The sequence below is a fragment of the Hemiscyllium ocellatum genome, chromosome 12 (assembly GCF_020745735.1).
Source record: "Hemiscyllium ocellatum isolate sHemOce1 chromosome 12, sHemOce1.pat.X.cur, whole genome shotgun sequence".
Classification (NCBI taxonomy): domain Eukaryota; kingdom Metazoa; phylum Chordata; class Chondrichthyes; order Orectolobiformes; family Hemiscylliidae; genus Hemiscyllium; species Hemiscyllium ocellatum.
The window spans coordinates 12,512,086-12,529,915 of record NC_083412.1 but is presented as its reverse complement, the minus strand read 5'-3'; the positions used below and the strand labels follow the sequence as shown (position 1 = coordinate 12,529,915).

Here is a 17,830-nt window from a genome sequence, read left to right as displayed (position 1 = left end):
TGAACAATGAGGTTAAATCTACCATTAACCTTCACTTTGCAAGGAGACCAACCCAGCTTCTCTTGACCATTTTGATGATAAACCTCCACTCCAATTGTGAGGTTTTTCAAAATGTTGCATGCCAGGTATATGTCAGTACGCTGTTTGCGTCCAGCCCGCAACTAATCTGCTATCTCTCCTGACTCTCACAGATGACCATACCCTCCTCTTCCTGAGCTTGACAGCTTGTTCAGATTATGGAACATGGACTCAGTTGGTTTATCATCAACTCCTTCCGGAGGCAGGGTCGCCTTGGGAGGACCTGCAGATGCTTTTGCCGGCTGACGCAAAACGTAACGGCGCGTAGACGGACCGCCAGATTTTGGTGGTGGCATCTCCCCAGAAATGTGCCAAGCCCCATTTACAAGCCCCAGTCAGAGAGGCACCATCATAATGACTTCAGTGAACTACTTCAGCTGGAAGCTGTGACGAAGTACATTGATGGTCTGAAAGATGAATACAAAGAAGTCAAGAACAGATTGAATTGCATCCAGCTACGTGGGGAAGATGGAAAGTTATTAAGTAGACGTCACGTCACCCTGGCTCCACTTGCTTCACTTTTGGAAGAGCTGCAGTCGTCAGAAAAAGATTTGTTCGAGTTGGAATCAATGTACAATAGTAATCAAAGTTCTACTTTTATATTTGGCATTGATATCATTTTGTCGATCTTTGGCATTTTTTTTGTGTTGCTTTTAACGACCTCCAAGTGTGGGCTATTTTAAACCAACCTGTGGGAGAGTCTAAAATGAGGTGCCACTGATAAATTCGATAGGGGATTAAAGAGGAAGTTGGAAGCACATAAAGTGTTTGATACCTCAACAATATGGTACAACCTCCCTTGAGAAGTTGTGCAAGTGTGGCATTTAATTTTCAACTGGCTTCAGATTCCAGAATGTGATCTCTGCTTGTGAAGTACTCCATATTTCTGTATCCCTGTGCCCATGGCCCATCGTCAGTACCAGACCCACCAGCCATCAGGTACTCCCTTCCTGAAACTCTTGTCCTTTTTACCCTTTGCTGTCTTTCCCAACACCCTCCTGACCAATCTTTTATCTAACCTTGCCTTTGTACGTCTACCTACCATTCCGACTCCTGCTGCTGAATGCCCATATCTCCTCAGGGAATTGCAAAGGCCTTTTTATTTTGCTTTGATTCAGACACAGTATGAAAGGTGGAACTTGAACCCAGACCTTCAGGCCTTGTGGTGGGAACACTACCACCATCCCACAAGACTCTTGGGTCCTCTCTTATTGAGGAGTCTATATAATTACAAATTGTCGCAGATTAATTGCTAGTGCATCAAAGTCAAAATATTCAACAAGAGAAGGCTGACCTCGAGACTTCATAGAGGGATCTATAAAACCATGAAAGGGTTTGATTGAATAGATAATTTACTGCAGAGACCAACTCGGAGTTTCATAAATATGAGATCGTCACAAAGTATTCCATTAGAGAAATCAGGAGAAATGTCTTTATCTGGACAGTGTTGAGAATGTGGAACTCGATAATGCAAAATAATTGAGGCCAGTATTTTAAATGTTCTAATCCAGGTCCTTTTTTTTGATAGAATAAAGATAAAATTGCTATAGAAGGGAGTGCAGCAGTGGTTCACCAGACTAATTCTGGATGGTGGGATTGTCCTTTGCAGAGACAGAGAGACTGCACTACCCAATTCTGTATTGGAATTCTCTACCCCAAAGGGTCTTGGAAACTCAAATCATTGAGCTGGTTCAAGTCAGAGATCAATGCTACCCAGATACCAGTGCTATCAAGGGATAAGCAGATAGCATGAGAAAATGGTGGAGGTAGGTGATCAACCATAACCTAGAATGGCAGAGCAGGCTCGTGGGACTGAGGCTTACCTCCGCTCCAGTGTTTGTATGAAAGGAATAAAGGGATATGAGATGAAGTGAGGTGGGAGGAAGCTTACATTGGTTAGTTGTGGAGTTCTGTGTGCAGTTCTGGTCACCACATTGTAGGAAGAATGTGTTTGCATTAGAGAAGGAATGGAGGAGATTCACCAGAATGCTATCTGGGCTGGAGGGCCTGAGCTATGTGGAAAGGTGAAGCACGAAGCTAACCTATGGTCTGAAGAGTTGGGTTCTGTGCTGTAAACTTCTGCTTAAAAGCTGAGGATGGTGACAATATGAGTGAGTCAAGCAGAAGTGAGTGAGATTGAAACATTGTGGGAAGATACTGAGCACTTCATGTTTGATATAGCCCTACAAATTTGTGGACTAGTTAGAACTGCTATATTCTGGCTATTGGACAATTTAATTAACCTGAAACTAAACAAAAAAGCCTCTGAATTTCTTGGGTAGTTTTAAAGTGTTTATTTATCACTAAGTTTTAACCAACTTGCTTTCAGATCTGAAGGCCCGCGATGACCAGGAGTTGATACCATTGGTCCTTGAAGAACGCCAGCGGCTGAACAAAAATATGACGGTTTTACAGGGAAATGTGAGTGTAACTGGGCATCCAGGAAATTGTTTAAAAACTGGTCCGGTTGATTTGTTGGATAGCCTGTCCAACTTCCACTATTGAAGCAGCAGAGGTTTTCTTTAACTAAGTGGATTCAAACACTTAGACCCCAGAGGAAGCCCGTTGGGCCCATTGTATCTGTGTTGGTTAAAGATCTGATCACAGGAATCCCATTTTTCAGCTCTTGGCCTGTAGCTCTGGAGACTATGGCAATACAAGTTAACATCTAAATACTGTTTAAATGTTAGGAGAGTTTCTGATTAAAACACCCTTACAGGCAGAGTTCTCTTTCACTCTCAGCATAGCCTTCTGCATTTTACTTTAAATCTATGCCTCCTGTTTATTGACCCCTCTACTAATGGTTAGATTAGATTCCCTACAGTGTGGAAACAGGCCCTTCGGCCCTCCGAAGAGTAACCCACCCAAACCCATTTCCCTCTGACTAATGCGCTTAACACTATGGGCAATTTAGCATGGCCAATTCACCTGACCTGCACATCTTTGGACTGTGGGAGGAAACCAGAGCACCCGGAGGAAACCCACACAGACACGGGGAGAATGTGCAAACTCCACACAGTCAGTCGCCTGAGGCTGGAATCGAACCTGGGTCCCTGGCGCTGTGAGGCAGCATTGCTAACCACTGAGCCACAATAATCGATAGAAGTGTCTTCCTATTCACCCTATCTATGCTCCTCAAACCTATATGCCTCAATCAAGACCCCTCCAAATTAGATTAGATTAGATTAAATTACTTACAGTGTGAAAACTGGCTCTTTGGCCCAACAAGTCCACACCGACCTGCCAAAGCGCAACCCACCCAGACCCATTCCCCTACGCCTAACCCTACGGGCAATTTAGCATGGCCAGTTCACCTAACCTGCACATTTTTGGATTGTGGGAGGAAACCCACGCAGACACAGGGAGAATGTCCCTGTGGGCAGCACGGTGGGCAGCACGGTGGCACAGTGGTTAGCACTGCTGCCTCACAGCGCCTGTAGACCCGGGTTCAATTCCCGACTCAGGCGACTGACTGTGTGGAGTTTGCACGTTCTCCCCGTGTCTGCGTGGGTTTCCTCCGGGTGCTCCGGTTTCCTCCCACAGTCACAAAGATGTGCGGGCCAGGTGAATTGGCCATGATAAATTGCCCGTAGTGTTAGGTAAGCGGTAAAATGTAGGGGCATGGGTGGGTTGCGCTTCGGCGGGTCGGTGTGGGCTGTTGGGCCGAAGGGCCTGTTTCCACACTGTAAGTCTAATCTAAAAGGTAGAATGTGCAAACTCCACACAGGGTCGCCTGAGGCAGGAATTGAACCCGAGTCTCTCACGGTGTGAGGCAACAGTGCTAACCACTGTGCCACCGTGCCGCCCAAATCTTCACTGCTGCAAGGAAAACAACCCGAGCCTATCCAACCTTTCCTCATTGCTCAGGCCCTCCAGCCCAGGTAGCATTCTGGTGAATCTTCTCCATTCCTTCTCTCATGCAATCACATCCTTCCTAGAATGTGGTGACCAGAACTGCACACAGAATTCCAGAACTAACCAACATTTTATACAGTTCCAGCATAACTTCCTGGCTCGTTTATTCTCTGCCTCAGCTAATTAAATAAAAGTATATTATATGCCTTCTTAACCACCTGATACTTTCAGGGATCTGTGGATATGCATCCGAGGTCTTCAGTACTTTCCAGAGCCCTATCATTCACAGTATAATCATTTGCCTTGTTAGCCTGCCCAAGTGCATTACTTCACACTTTTGTGAGTTGAATTTGATTTGTCACATCTCTGCCCACCTGACCAATTTGCTGATAGCATCATGCAGATTACAGTGGGTGGCACGGTGACTCAGTGGTTACCACTGCTGTCTCACAGCGCCAAGGACTGGGTTCGATTCCAGCCTCCAGCAACTGTCTGTGTGGAGTTTGCACATTCTCCCCGTATCTGTGTGGGATTCCTCTGGGTGCTCCGGTTTCCTCCCATAGTCCAAAGATTAGATGTATTAGATGTATTGGCCATAACAAATTCCACCCCCCCACGCCCCATGCCCAATAGTGTCCAGGGATGTGCAAGCTGGGTGGATTTAGTCATGGTGAATGTGGGATTAGGGGATAAGGTGGTGTTTGGATCTGGATGAATGCTGTTCAGATGTTCTGTGAAGACTCAATGGTTGAAATGGCCTCTTTCCACACTGTATGGATTCCATGATTCAATTCTATGCGATTACAGTCATCCCCCTCAATATTTACCACAATACCGACTTTCCTGTCATTCGCAAACTTATTAATCATATAGATTTAAATCCAAGTCATTAATGTACGTCATAGTTTTAAGCTGTTTGGCGGAAAGTATAGAGGGGATATCAGAGGTGGGTTCCTTACACAGAGAGTTGTGAGAGCTTGGAATGCGTTGCCAGCAGCAGTTGTGGAGGCCGGGTCATTGGGGATGTTTAAGAGACTCCTGGACATGCATATGGTCACAGAAATTTGAGGGTTCGTACATTAGGTTTACCTTACATGAGGATCAATAGTCGGCACAACGTCGTGGGCTGAAGGGCCTGTTCTGTGCTGTACTGTTCTGTTATCAGATAGATCCTGAAGGACCAGGATCTTGATCAGCTGGGGAATTGGGCCGAGAAATGGCAAATGGAGTTTAATATAGATAAGTGTGAGGTCTTACATTTTGGAAGGTCAAATCAAGGTAGGAGTTTCAGGGTGAGTGGTAGGGCCTTAACGAGTACACTGGTACAGAGGGACCTTGGAGTTCACATGCATGGTTATCTGAAAGTGGAGTCACAGGCAGACAGGGCAGTGAAGAAGGCTTTTGGCACTGGCCTTCATCAGTCAGGACAGAAGTTGGGAAATACAAAGTTAAAAATCACACAACACCAAGTTATAGTCTAACAGGTTTAATTGGAAGCAGTAGCTTTCGAGTGCTGCTCCTTCAGGTGGTTGGGAAGTCCTGTTGCTGTTGTACAGGACATTGGTGAGGCTGCACTTGGAGTATTGAGTTTAGTTCTGGTCACCTTGCTATAGGAAGGATGTTATTAAACTTGAAAGAGTGCAGATGAAATTTACAAGGATGCTGCCAGGACTCAAGGTTCTGAGTTATAGGGAACAGGTCGGACAAGCTAGAACTTTTTTCTTTAGAGCGTAGGGGATTCGGGTGGGGGGAGCGGAATCTTCTAGAAATTATAAGATCATGAGAGGCATGGATAGGGTGAATGCGCTCAGTCTTTCTTGCGGGGTTGGGGTATCGAGGACTAGAGGGCATCAGTTTAAGGTTAGAGGGGAAAGAATAAAAGGGAACCCAAGGGGCAAACTTTTTATACAGAGGGTGGTACACATATAGAATGAGCTGCCAGCTGAAGTGATTGAAGGGGGGGTTCATTAACAACATTTAAGAGGCATTTGGACAAATACATGGATAGGAAAGGTTTAGAAGGAAATGGGCCATGTGCAGGGAAATGGGATTAGCGTGGATAGACATTTTGATCAGCATGGACCAGTATTGGCCAAAGGACCTGTCTCTGTGCTGTAGGCCTCAATGACTCTATGACGGTGTCCATTTGTTCTTACAGACTATATTCTCTAGCCTTTGACCCAACCTCAGTCACTTGCTTCTGAATAGGACACGACATCATGTTTGGTCTAAAGATTATCTGGGAGTTCAAAAAGATATTTGCTAAGGTGCGATATAAAAGGTTAATGCACAGCACCATCTGATTTATTTATTTATCTGTGACATGTGGGCATCGCTGACTCGGCCAGCATTTATTGCCCAGAGGACATTACTGTGGGTCTGGAGTCACATGTAGGCCAGTCGAGATGAGTACAGCAGATTTCCTTCCCTAAAGAGATATGAATGAACCCGGTGGGTTTTATAATATTGACAGTGGTCACATGTTTGCTATTAGATCATTATTATTATTATTATTATTATTATTATTTATTATAATATTCAGATTTCTCCACATACCATGATAGGATTTGAAACTATGTCCTCAGGACATTGGGCTGGGGTTCCGGATTGTTAATCCAGTGATATTACCACAATGTCACTGCCTCCCCATGCATTGGGGAAATACGTTCGTGTGGATAGAGGATCAGCTTACACCAAACATCTTCCAAACTCTCAGCCAGTACCACCGAGAAGGGCAAGGGCAGCTGGTGTGGGAGATCACCACTAGCAACATGTTCTTGCCCAAGCCCCACACCATCCTGAATTAGAACAATAACACCATTCCTTAACTGTTGCTGAGTGAACATCCTGCAGTACCCTTCCAAACAGCACCATGGGTGTACCCATACCAGGTGGACTGCAGCAGTTCAAGAAGACAGCTCAGTGCCAACTTACCCAGGGCAATAAAGAGTGGGCAGTAAATGCCTACCCAGTGATACCGTATCCAATGAATGAAGAAATTAAAAAGAAAAGTTGGGATGAATTTGTTGTTTACACATTGACAACTTGTGGTCTGCTGCAAAGCTCGTTGCTCAGTCCTCAGCTATTCGTGACCGAAGTTGATGACTCGCTGAAGGGCTAGATTACATTGTAGTCAAAGATGGCACAAAGATCAGAAAGCATATGTTGAGGGGAGCACAGGATGTCTTCAAGTGGATATAAATTGAGGCTAAGTGAGTGGGGTAAAATGTGGCAAATGTATGAGATCCAATTTCTCAGGAAGAATAGAAAAGCAGAATATTATTTAAACAGAGAGAGATTGTAGGATGCTGTGGTGTGGAGAGATTTGGACGACCTTGTGCCTGACGTACAGTACAGGGGCAGTAGGTTATTAGGAAGGCAAATTCAATATTGGCTTTTATTGTAAAAGTTTAGAAGTAGGGAAGTCTTGTTACAACTGTACAGACTTAAGTCAGACTGCACATGGAGTACTGTGGACAGCTCCCTATTTGAAGAGGGAAACTTGAATATTGGAAACAGATCAAAGAACATTTATGCAACTGATTGCTTGGCTAAAGGGATTGTCTTATGCACTAAGGTTGAGATTAAACCTGTATCCATTGGAGTTGAGAAGGAGAGGTGTTCTTATTGAAACATTTATTTGCATTTGGCCTATATTCCTCTGAAGCTTTCGTATTTATGTACGTGTCTAAATGTCTTTTAAATGTTGTAACTTTACCTGAAACTACCACTTCCTCTGACAGTTCATTCCACTTACAAGCTACCCTTCGTGTGAAAAAGTAGCCCCTCAAGTCCCTTTTAAATATTTCCCCTCTCACCTCAAACCTATGCCATCAAGTTTTGGACTCCTGTAGCCTGGGCAAATGATTTTGGCCATTCACCTTATCAATGCCCCTCGTGAATTTTTTTAAACTTGTATACGGTCACCCCTCAACCGCCTTCACTCTGGTGAAAAAAATCCCAGCTTATCCAGCCTCTCCTTAAAACTCAAACCCTCCAGTCCTGGTAACATCCTTGTAAATCTATACTGCACCTCCTCCAATTTAATAATATCCTTTCTATAGCAGGGTGACCAGAACTGTGCACACTCCTCTAGAAATGGTCTCACCAATGTCCTGTCCCTGACCCCAACACCCTAATCTGAGGCCTGTACCTGACCCCTTCAGCCACACACACACACACACACACACCTCTCGATTTCCCCCGGTCAAGTCCCGAAACCTCTTTCCCTCCAGTGTGTCTGTGCACTCTATAGCAAGTTTGTGTGTAATTGTAGGATTGCTGATGTCTGCGTGTTACAGTGCGATCTGTCGATCAGAGGCTGAGGTGGAAATGTAATGATGTAACTACAATTTTTAAAGAGCATTTCTGAAAGCCCATCTTTCTGCAAACAAAATAAACAGCGTGTCAGTGATGTTTTAAGCGTCTTCATTCCTTTCAGCGAATTGCTTCCTGTCCTACACCTTTAGATCCTACGGATGCTGGTGCAAAAGGAGAAACATGACGAAAGCAACGTGATCCTTGAGGTGACAGCAGGAAGAACAACAGGAGGTGAGAATCTGTGCAATTTACAATTGCCATTAAATGCCTCACTGCATGGAGTTCCCTCTGACTCCACATTCACATGTGGTCAGAGACCTGAGTAACTACCACATGAGATGCTCCAGTCTTTGCTGTGCCAGCAGTTAAGGTACAGTCAATGCAGGCAGGTCCTCTGCCAGGAAATGTTGTCAGAGTTTGCTTTGACCACTCCTCCACTGACTGGTGTGCAGGGAACAGCAGACCCTGGGGTTGGGCACGGTCACAGTGGCACATACAGTGAACAATGTTTCAGCATTAGCTGATTAGTGTGATCTCCAAATAATATTCACCTAAGAGGGTGAATAGAGCCTGTGGAATCATGCAGTTGTGAATATTCATGCCTCTGGTCTAATATCTATCTTCAGTATTCCAGTCACTGGATCGGAGTGATTGAGCTACTGGGATAAGCTGAATAGTCTGGGGCATTTTTTTTCCCCTGGAGCATTGGAGGCTGCGGGGTGACCTTACTGAGGTTTATAAAGTCATGAGGGTCATGAATAGGGTGAACAGCCAAGGTCTTTTACCTAGGGTGGGGGAGTCCAAAACTAGAGGGCATAGCTTTAAGATGAGAGGGGAAAGATTTAAAAGGACCCAAGGAACAACTTTTCCACTCAGACGGTGGTACGTCTATGGAATGAGCTGCGAGAGGAGGTGGTGGAGGCTGGTACAATTACAACATTTTAAAAGGCATCTGGATGGATATATGAATAGGAAGGGTTCAGAGGCCAAGTGCTGGCAAATGGGACCAGGTCAGATTGGGGTGTCTGGACAGCATGGATGAGTTGGATTGAAGGGTCTGTTTCTGTATAGACTGACTGTATTGACTCTGCTGTAATGTTCATTATAAGTATTCCGGTCTTTATTGTGATGTACAATATGAAGATTTCAGTCAGTGTCCATCTGTAAATATCCAGTCTCTACAGTCCTGTGTTATGGGTCCAGTCACTACAATACTATCCAGCTACGGAGAAACAGCAGGAGGCTAGAGGCCTTTTGAATTGCTTTTAAGGCTTTAATATATTTGAACCTTTTCCCATTATTGTGAAGAGCTGGGAATATTTAAACCTGAGCAGAAGCAGTTTTTCTTCATGTCAGAGCCATATAACAGTTTGTGTCTTTGTGCTCATTTTTGAGGGACTAGTGGACATCTTTTCTCATGTGTTTTCAGTTTGGATCCAAGGCAATAAGTGAGGCATAAATCAAGTTCCCCCTCCTTTATGGATAGAGTTTATTAACTACTCAGTCCCACAGCTCCTTCTAACTCCTCCCTCCCCTGTGTTATAGGTGCTCCTAACACATGGGTATTCGGACAATTAATAGCCACAGCCTGTTATTTCTTAGCCTTAGATAATGACATTAATAAACTTTATATGGTGACCAGACATTAGTCCAAACAACAGTCTAATGTGGGTGAACCGATAATTTGCAGAAAAACGTTGCTGTGTTTGCAGTCTATGTCTATCTAAAGCACACAAATCTATTAATCATTTCACAGCTATATCTAGATGGAAGTTCAAGGAATTTTGTCCTTATTTGTCCACGACTTACATGTCCTCTCACTGAGTTTATATTTCCATTCTGTGCTTTACTTTTTCCCACAATGTCATCTTATCTCTCACTTGCTCAATTTACAGACTCTGATAGTTTACTGTTCTCTGATACCATTCATCTCCTCATTTGCATTGAAAAGTGACTGCTGGACATTCTCCCCATGTCAGTGCTTTGCTGCTGAACTATCGCATAATTCCACCAAATCAAGAGGTTTTGGATTTTGTTCCTGCTCTGTGCTTCACTCATATGGCAGCAATTGCAACATCCTCAAGCCCTGCATTCGAGATAAGGAGAATCACTGGAGGTTCCTAGACTTGATGTCCGTGCAGTGAGCTGTGCTGGAAAGTTCTAAATTTCTGATGGGACCACACCCTCTAGTAAACTGCTGTTGATTATCTTGGTTGTTCTCAGGTCAAAACTGGAGCAATTCTGCTGCGTGTGGGCTGCTCACAGATGGTGTTAACTCTTGATCTTATTTTTCCAGGTGACATTTGCCAGCAGTTTACAAGGGAGATTTTCGATATGTACAAACACTATGCAGGCTTCAAGGACTGGAACTTTGAAGTGCTGAACTACACTCCTTCAGACTATGGTAAAGTTTCTTCACTGTGTTTCAATTCTTGTCATAGAGACGTCCAGCACGGAGACAGACCCTTCAGTCCAACTCGTCCATGCCGACCAGATATCCTGACCCAATCTAGTCCCATTTGCCAGCATTTGACCCATATGTTTCTAATTCCTTTCTGTTCAAATACCCATCCATGTGCCTTTTAAATGTTGCAATTGTACCAGCCTCCACCACTTCCTCTGGCAGGTCATTCCATACACACACCACCCTCTGCGTGAAAACATTGCCCCTTGGATCTCTTTTATATCTTTCCCCTCTCACTCTAAACCTCCAGTAGTTCTTGACTCCCCCACGCAAAGGAAAAGACTGTGTCTATTTACTCTATCCATGTCCCTCATGATTTTATAAACTCTATAAGGTCATCCCTCAGCCTCTGACGCTGCAGGGAAAACAGCCCCAGCCTATTCAACCTCTCCCTACAGCTCAAATCCTCCAACCCTGGCAACATCTTTATAAATCCTTTCTGAACCCTTTCAAGTTTCATAATATCCTTCTGATAGGAAGGAGAGCAGAATTGAATGCAGTATTCCAAAAGTGGCCTAGCAAATGTCCTGTACAACCACAACATCACCTCCCAACTCCTGTACTCCATGTTCTGTCCAATAAAGGAAAGCATACCAAATACACTCTTCACTATCCTATTTACCTGCAACTCAACTTGCAAAGAACTATGAACCTGCACTCTATATTTGTTCAACTGATCTATGATCCTCTGGCTTGTCCTTACCGCCCTTCTTAAATAGTGGCACCACGTTAGCCAACCTCCAGTCTTCTGGCACCTCACCTGTGACTATTGATACAAATACCTCAGTAAGTGGCCCAGCAATCACTTCCCTAGCTTTCCAGAGTACCACAGGGTGATCAAGTCCTGGGGATTTATCCACTTTTATGCATTTCAAGACGTCCTCTGTAATATGGACATTTTTCCAGATGTCACCATCTATTTCCCCACATTCTTATCTTCCATGTCCTTCTCCACAGTAAACACTGATGCAAGGTATCTCCCCCATCTCCTGCAGCCTTGTTGATCTTTGAGGGGCCCTATTCTCTCCCTAGTTACCCTTTTGTCCTTAATATATTTGTAAAAACCCTTTGGATTCTCCTTAATCCTATTTGCCAAAGCTACCTCATATCCTCTTTTTACCCTCCTCATTTCCCTCTTAAGTATACTCCTACTGCCTTTATACTCTTCTAAGGATTCGCTTAATCTATTCTGTCTATACCTGACATGCGCTTCCTTCTTTTTCTTAACCAAACCCTCAATTTTGTTAGTCATCCAGCATTCCCGATACCTACCAGCCTTTCCTTCACCCTGACAGGAATGTCTTTTCTCTGGACTTTTGTTATCTCATTTCTGAAGGCTTCACGTTTTCCAGCCGTCCCTTTACCTGCAAACATCTGCCCCCCCATCAGCTTTTGAAAGTCCTTGCCCAATATCGTCAAAATTAGCCTTCCTCCAATTTAGAACTTCCACTTTTAGATCCTGTCTATCCTTTTCCATCACTATTTTAAAACGAATAGAATTATGGCCGCTCCCTCACTGACACCTCTGACACCTGCCCTGCCTTATTTCCAAAGAGTAGGTCAAGTTTTGCACCTTCTCTAGTAGGTACATCCACATACTGAATCAGGAAATTGTCTTGTACACACTTAAGAAATCCCTCTCCATCTAAACCCTTAACACTATGGCAGTCCCAGTCTATGTTTGGAAAGTTACCATAACCACCCTATTATTGTTACAGATAACTGAAATCTCCCACTGACTATTAGAGGGGTCTATAATACAATTCCAATAAGGTGGTCATCCCTTCTTTATTTCTCAGTTTCACCCAAATCACTTCCCTGGATGTATTCCCTGGAATATCCTCCTGAAGTACAGCAGTGATGCTATCCCTTATCAAAAATGCCACTCCCCCTCCTCTCTGCCACCCTCATCCCCACTTTGTGGGGTCAAATCTGCTAAGTCCTGATCTTGGAGGTTTTTGCTTAAATGCAGAACACATGCCCAAGGAATATATGTAAAGGGACAATGTTCTCCAATATTCCCTGATGTTCCAGAAAGATCATTTGAACTACATTATCAGGAAGAAATAAGTTTTGAAAAGGGTTAGGAGAAACCTTTGGCACCAGAGAGAAGAGAAAAAAGGTGAGGTAAGACGAAATACGGACGCATATAATCCAGGTTTACGTGCATTAAATATGACAAAGGAGGTTGATGAGCTATCAGCTCAAATAACCATGTGTAGCTATGATGGTCTCGCAATAACAAGGATCTGACTGAGAAAATAGGATGCTAATTATTCTTAAATACAAAGTGTTCAGGGAAGGTTGAGAAGGAAAAAGTGCAGCAGGAATGGCATTATTAATTAAAGAGAATGTGACTACTAAAGAGAGAGGATGCCGTAGGATGTTGGAAATCCAAGGCTTAAAAGGGAAAATGGATACAGAATTTGCCAAGTGGCGGGAAACAAAGAGTGGTGAATGGTTGCTTTTGGGGCTGCAGGAAACTTTACAGTCAGCCTTCCTAGGGGTTGTTATACAGAGTCATACAGCACAAAAACAGACCCTTCGGTCCAACCAATCCTAAACTCAACTAGCCTGCTCCTGACCCATATCTCTCCAAACCGTTCCTTTTCATGTATTTATCCAAATGCCTTTTAAAATTTTTAATTGTACCCGCGTCCACCACTTCCTCAGGAAGTTCATTCCACATGTGAACAAGCTGCTGTATAAAAGTGTCTCACGTGTAGATTAAATCTCTCCCCTCTCACCTTAAAAGTGTGCCCCTCCCCCACAGTCTTGAAATCCCTGTCTGTAAAACATTTGTCACTTACGTCATTTCTAAATCTCTCTCCTCCCAACTTAAAAATATGACCCCTTGTCTTGAAATCCCTCATTCTAAGGAAAAGACACCTCCCATTAACTCTATTGATATCTCTCGTAGTTTTATTTTTCTTTCACACACACTAATGACTTGGGTGAATACTGTACAATTTCAAAATTTGCAGCTGACAAAACTCGTCAAAGAATGGTAGAGCATAGCTTTAGACTCGAGTGATAGCTGGGCACATGGTAGATGAAGTAATGCAGAGATGACACATTTCGGTTAGGCAAACCAGGGAAGGCAATAAAACCTAAATGATACAATTTGAAAGATGTTGCTGGGACAACTTGAGTGCACATGGTGCACACATTCTTGGAGGTAGCAGGGTAGGCTGAGAAAATTGTTAAAAAGCAAGTTCACACATGGCCACAGACCCACACACTGGTTGAAGACTCTGGAATGTACAAGCATCAGATGAACACCATGGAGGAAGTGGAGAAGACAGCTCAGGCCACCCGATCCAGGCACCGTTCTCACAAGGCCTGACTGACAAAGATAAATATCACATGCATGGTGAACATTTATAAAACACGGGCCTGGCTTCAACTGGAATTTTGTGTCCAATTCTTGGCAAGTGGCAGTTCTTGACAAATACTTGGGTCCAGATGGGTTTCATCTTGGCGCTGCAAAAGAAGTAGCAAGTAAGACAGTAGAATTTTGCGAAATTCCCGAGAATCATGGCTCCATTAGATTGGAAATAGTGAGTGTAACTCCTTTGTTCTAAAGGGAGGCAGACACACAGCAGGAAGTGACATGCCAGTTAGCTTAATATCTGTCCAAGGGATGATACTAAAAACTTATTATTAAAGATTTTACATCTTTAAAATAGATTCAAGGTAACCAGGCAGAGTCAACATGGTTTTTGTGAAAGGGAAAACATTTTTCACCAATGTATTGGAGTTCTTTGATAATTTAAAATACTGCAGATAAACTGTGATGTGATGCTGTGATGTCCTGAACTTAGATTTCCAGAAGATATTTGGTAAGATGTCACATTAAAGGTAATTGCAGAAATAAATACGTGTTGGTATAGGTAAGAGATTGGCATGAATGGGTCATTTTCTGTTGGCAACATGTAAGAAGTCATATATAAGTTATATAAATGATTTGGATTGGGGATCGAAGGTATGTATGACTGCTAAGTATGCTGATGATACAAAAACAGGAAGGAAAATGAATTGTGAAGAGAACATAAGAAAGCTACAAAAGCGATGCAGATAGGTTAGGTGAGTCAGCAAAGATCTAGCAGACAGAATATAACGTGGGAAAATGTGCAACTCTCCATTTTGGAAGTAAGAATGAACAAGTGTATTATCTAATCAGTGAGAGATTACAGAGCTTTGACATGCGGAGGGGGGTCCGGATTTCTGAGTGCAGAATCACAAAACATTAGTATGTAGTTTCAGCAAATGATAAAGAAAGCTAGTAGAATATTAATGTTTATTCTAAGGGAAATTGAATACGTAAAGATTATGCTTCATTTATGCAGGGAATTGGTAAGACCACATCTGGAGAACTGTATAAGTTTAATCTCGTTATTGAGGCAAAGATGTAAAATGCCTTGTGAGTAGTTTGGAAAACCAGACTCGTACATAAATAGGAGAGTTTTCTTACGACGAAAGTTAGACAGGCTAGGGTTGTATGCTACTTATTTGTAAGATCACATGTATAGATACGTGTTAACATTCGTACGGACAAGAGTCTGCATATATCCGTGAATATCAGCACACATCCATGTACACACACGTCCACGTACATGTTCACACAAGGACACAGACATACTCCAAACTCGGAGTGGATTGTGGTCAGGCTTCAGAATGTTGGTTGATTTTCTTCTCCTTTGTCTTGCTAGTTGGGTTACACCAATCAATGCATTGCCTGCTCAGCTAATGCAGCAGGTTAGAGGCAGCACTGAAACTTCACCATGTTGCTAGTACAAACTGATTTCAAGTATTTCAGCAGAAGAATAGGGTTAAAAGTAGCATTTCCAATTTGGAATAGATTCCAAATCTTTGTCGCGCTTCATCCATGAATAAAACGTCCAACTGCTTCATCTCTCCCCGCAGTCGATTCTTTCATCCAAGCTCTTTTTTTTTGTGTTCTCCCTGTGAAGGAGGATTGCATCATGCATCAGCAAGTATTTCAGGGGAGAGTGTCTATCGCTTTTTAAAAAATGAAGGTGGGACTCACAGAGTTCAGAGGATTCCTGAAATGGGCCTATCATCGCGAATGCAACGGATCCATACTGGCACCATGACTGTCATCGTTCTCCCCCAGGCTGATAAGGTAAGATAGACAGCACATCGATTCTGTCAGCACCTGCCCTGCCACCACAGTTTGCCTGATATTGATGAAGAGAGGGAGAAAGTACCTCTGAAATGAACTGACAGCCAACAGTACTCTGTTTAATATACAGGAAACATAGAAACATAACAGCCAACAGTAGAAGTAGACCATTTGCTCTTCAAGCCTGCTCCACCATTCACTAGGATCATGGCTGATTCTCTATCTCAATGCCATATTCTCACCATCTCCCCATGCACATGAATGAACTTAAAGTCTAAAAACTTATCTATCTCTTGCTTGAATTTCACAGTGAAGAAAATTTTCCTCATCTCAGTCCTAAATGGTCCTCTCCAGATCCTGAGAGTGTAACTTCTAGTGTTAAACATCCTCCCTGCATCTCATCCGTTAGAATTTTGTATGTTTCAGTCAAATTCCCCCTCTCATCTTTCTTAACTCCGGTGAACACAGGCCCAGTCAAACCAATCTCTCCTCATAGGACAGTCCTGCCATCCATAGTATCACCCTGGTGCTACTGGGGGTTTACAGTCCATGAGATCTGGCACTACTCCCTCAGATATCCTGGCCTGATAACAATCAATGAGACCCAACTGGGTCTCGGTGATACCACATGCTCTGTGTCACTAATACCTTTTAGAACAAATCACGCATGAAGATGCCCTGGAGACATCCAAGATCGGTCTGGACTAGACATTATTTTCTGAACAATATTCTCAACACCTTGAGCTACCAAGCACTGGCTGTGATGAAGATCACTACCTAGTGTGCACCAGCATGAGGACACAACCCTGGAAATTAATTAATTCAAGGCAAAAATGTCATCCACCTATAACATCAGCCATACTGCCTTCCCAGATAAAATCCAGCAGTTCCTGGGATTGAATAGACACATTCTGTCCAGCAGTCCCACATAATTGCAGAAGTAAAATGGACCGGACTTCAAAACACTATCTACAAAGGAGCACTTCTAACATGTAATAAGCAAGAGGGGAAAAATGTTGACTAGTTTGAGGCCAACTCTGCTGTGCTGAAATCTGTCATCAGAACCAAGTTGTCTGCTGTCATCAATTACAAGAGAGATCTGAGCAAGAAGACTGAATGCACTAAAATGCACTTAAAGTAAAGTCCAACAGATATCTAGGTGGTGCACCAATGACTACTGATTACAACTTTGCCAGCGAGTCTGCCATGGCCACTCAGCTCCTGACCTCATTGCCAAATATGGACAGGAGCTGATTTCCAGAGGTGAGGCGAGAGTGACAGCCCTTGATGTCAAGCGTGCATTTGACCAGGTGTGGCAAAACTGGAATCATTGGGTTCCAGGGGCAAACGTTCTGCTGGTCGGAGTCATTCCTGGAACATAGGAAGATGGTTGTGGTTATTGGAAGTCAGTCGTCTCAGCTCCAGGACATCTTTGCAGGAATTCCTCATGGTAGTGACATAGGGGCATCTTCATCAATGACCTTCCCTCCGTCAAAAGATCAGAAGTGGGAATGTTCGCCAATGAATGCACAATGTTCAGCATAATTCATGGTCCCTTGAATGCTGAAGTCCATGTTTAACTGCAACAAGATCTGGAAAATATCCAGGCTTGGGCTGACAAATGGAAAGTAGCATTCATACCACATAAATGCCAGACAATAACTATCTCCAATAAGAGACAATCTAACCACTGCTCCTTGACATTCATCATCAGTGAATCCATGAAAAACATCCTGGGAATTACCATTGATCAGAAACTCATCTGGACTTGCCTTATAAATACAGTGGCTTCAAAAGCAGCTCAGAGGTTAGGACTACTGCAACGTGTAACTCATTCCTGACTCCCCAGAGCCTGTCCACCATCTGTCCTTAGACAGCACATTCAAACCCATGACCATTTCCATCTAGAAAGACGAGAGCAGCAGGTACCTGGGAACACCACCTCTTGCCAGTTTCCCTCAAAACCA

At 43.4% G+C, this 17,830-nt stretch overlaps 1 protein-coding gene across 4 annotated transcripts in view; it reads left to right on the top strand.

Annotated features, from left to right (window-relative positions):
* Positions 1-17,830, top strand: part of mtrf1 (mitochondrial translational release factor 1) — a 29,144-nt gene that overhangs the window by 2,465 nt on the left and 8,849 nt on the right. The window contains exons 2-6 of one of the 4 annotated variants that reach the window (XM_060832893.1): positions 192-657; positions 2,408-2,499; positions 8,403-8,484; positions 10,550-10,657; positions 15,691-15,863. In XM_060832893.1, coding sequence (XP_060688876.1) covers positions 237-657; positions 2,408-2,499; positions 8,403-8,484; positions 10,550-10,657; positions 15,691-15,863 — 876 coding nt within the window. In that variant the 5' untranslated portion in view covers positions 192-236. Of the gene's footprint in view, positions 1-191; positions 658-918; positions 1,018-2,407; positions 2,500-8,402; positions 8,485-10,549; positions 10,658-15,690; positions 15,864-17,830 lie in introns of those variants that run through there. The other 3 variants (XM_060832897.1, XM_060832894.1, XM_060832895.1) reach the window with 3 other exon arrangements.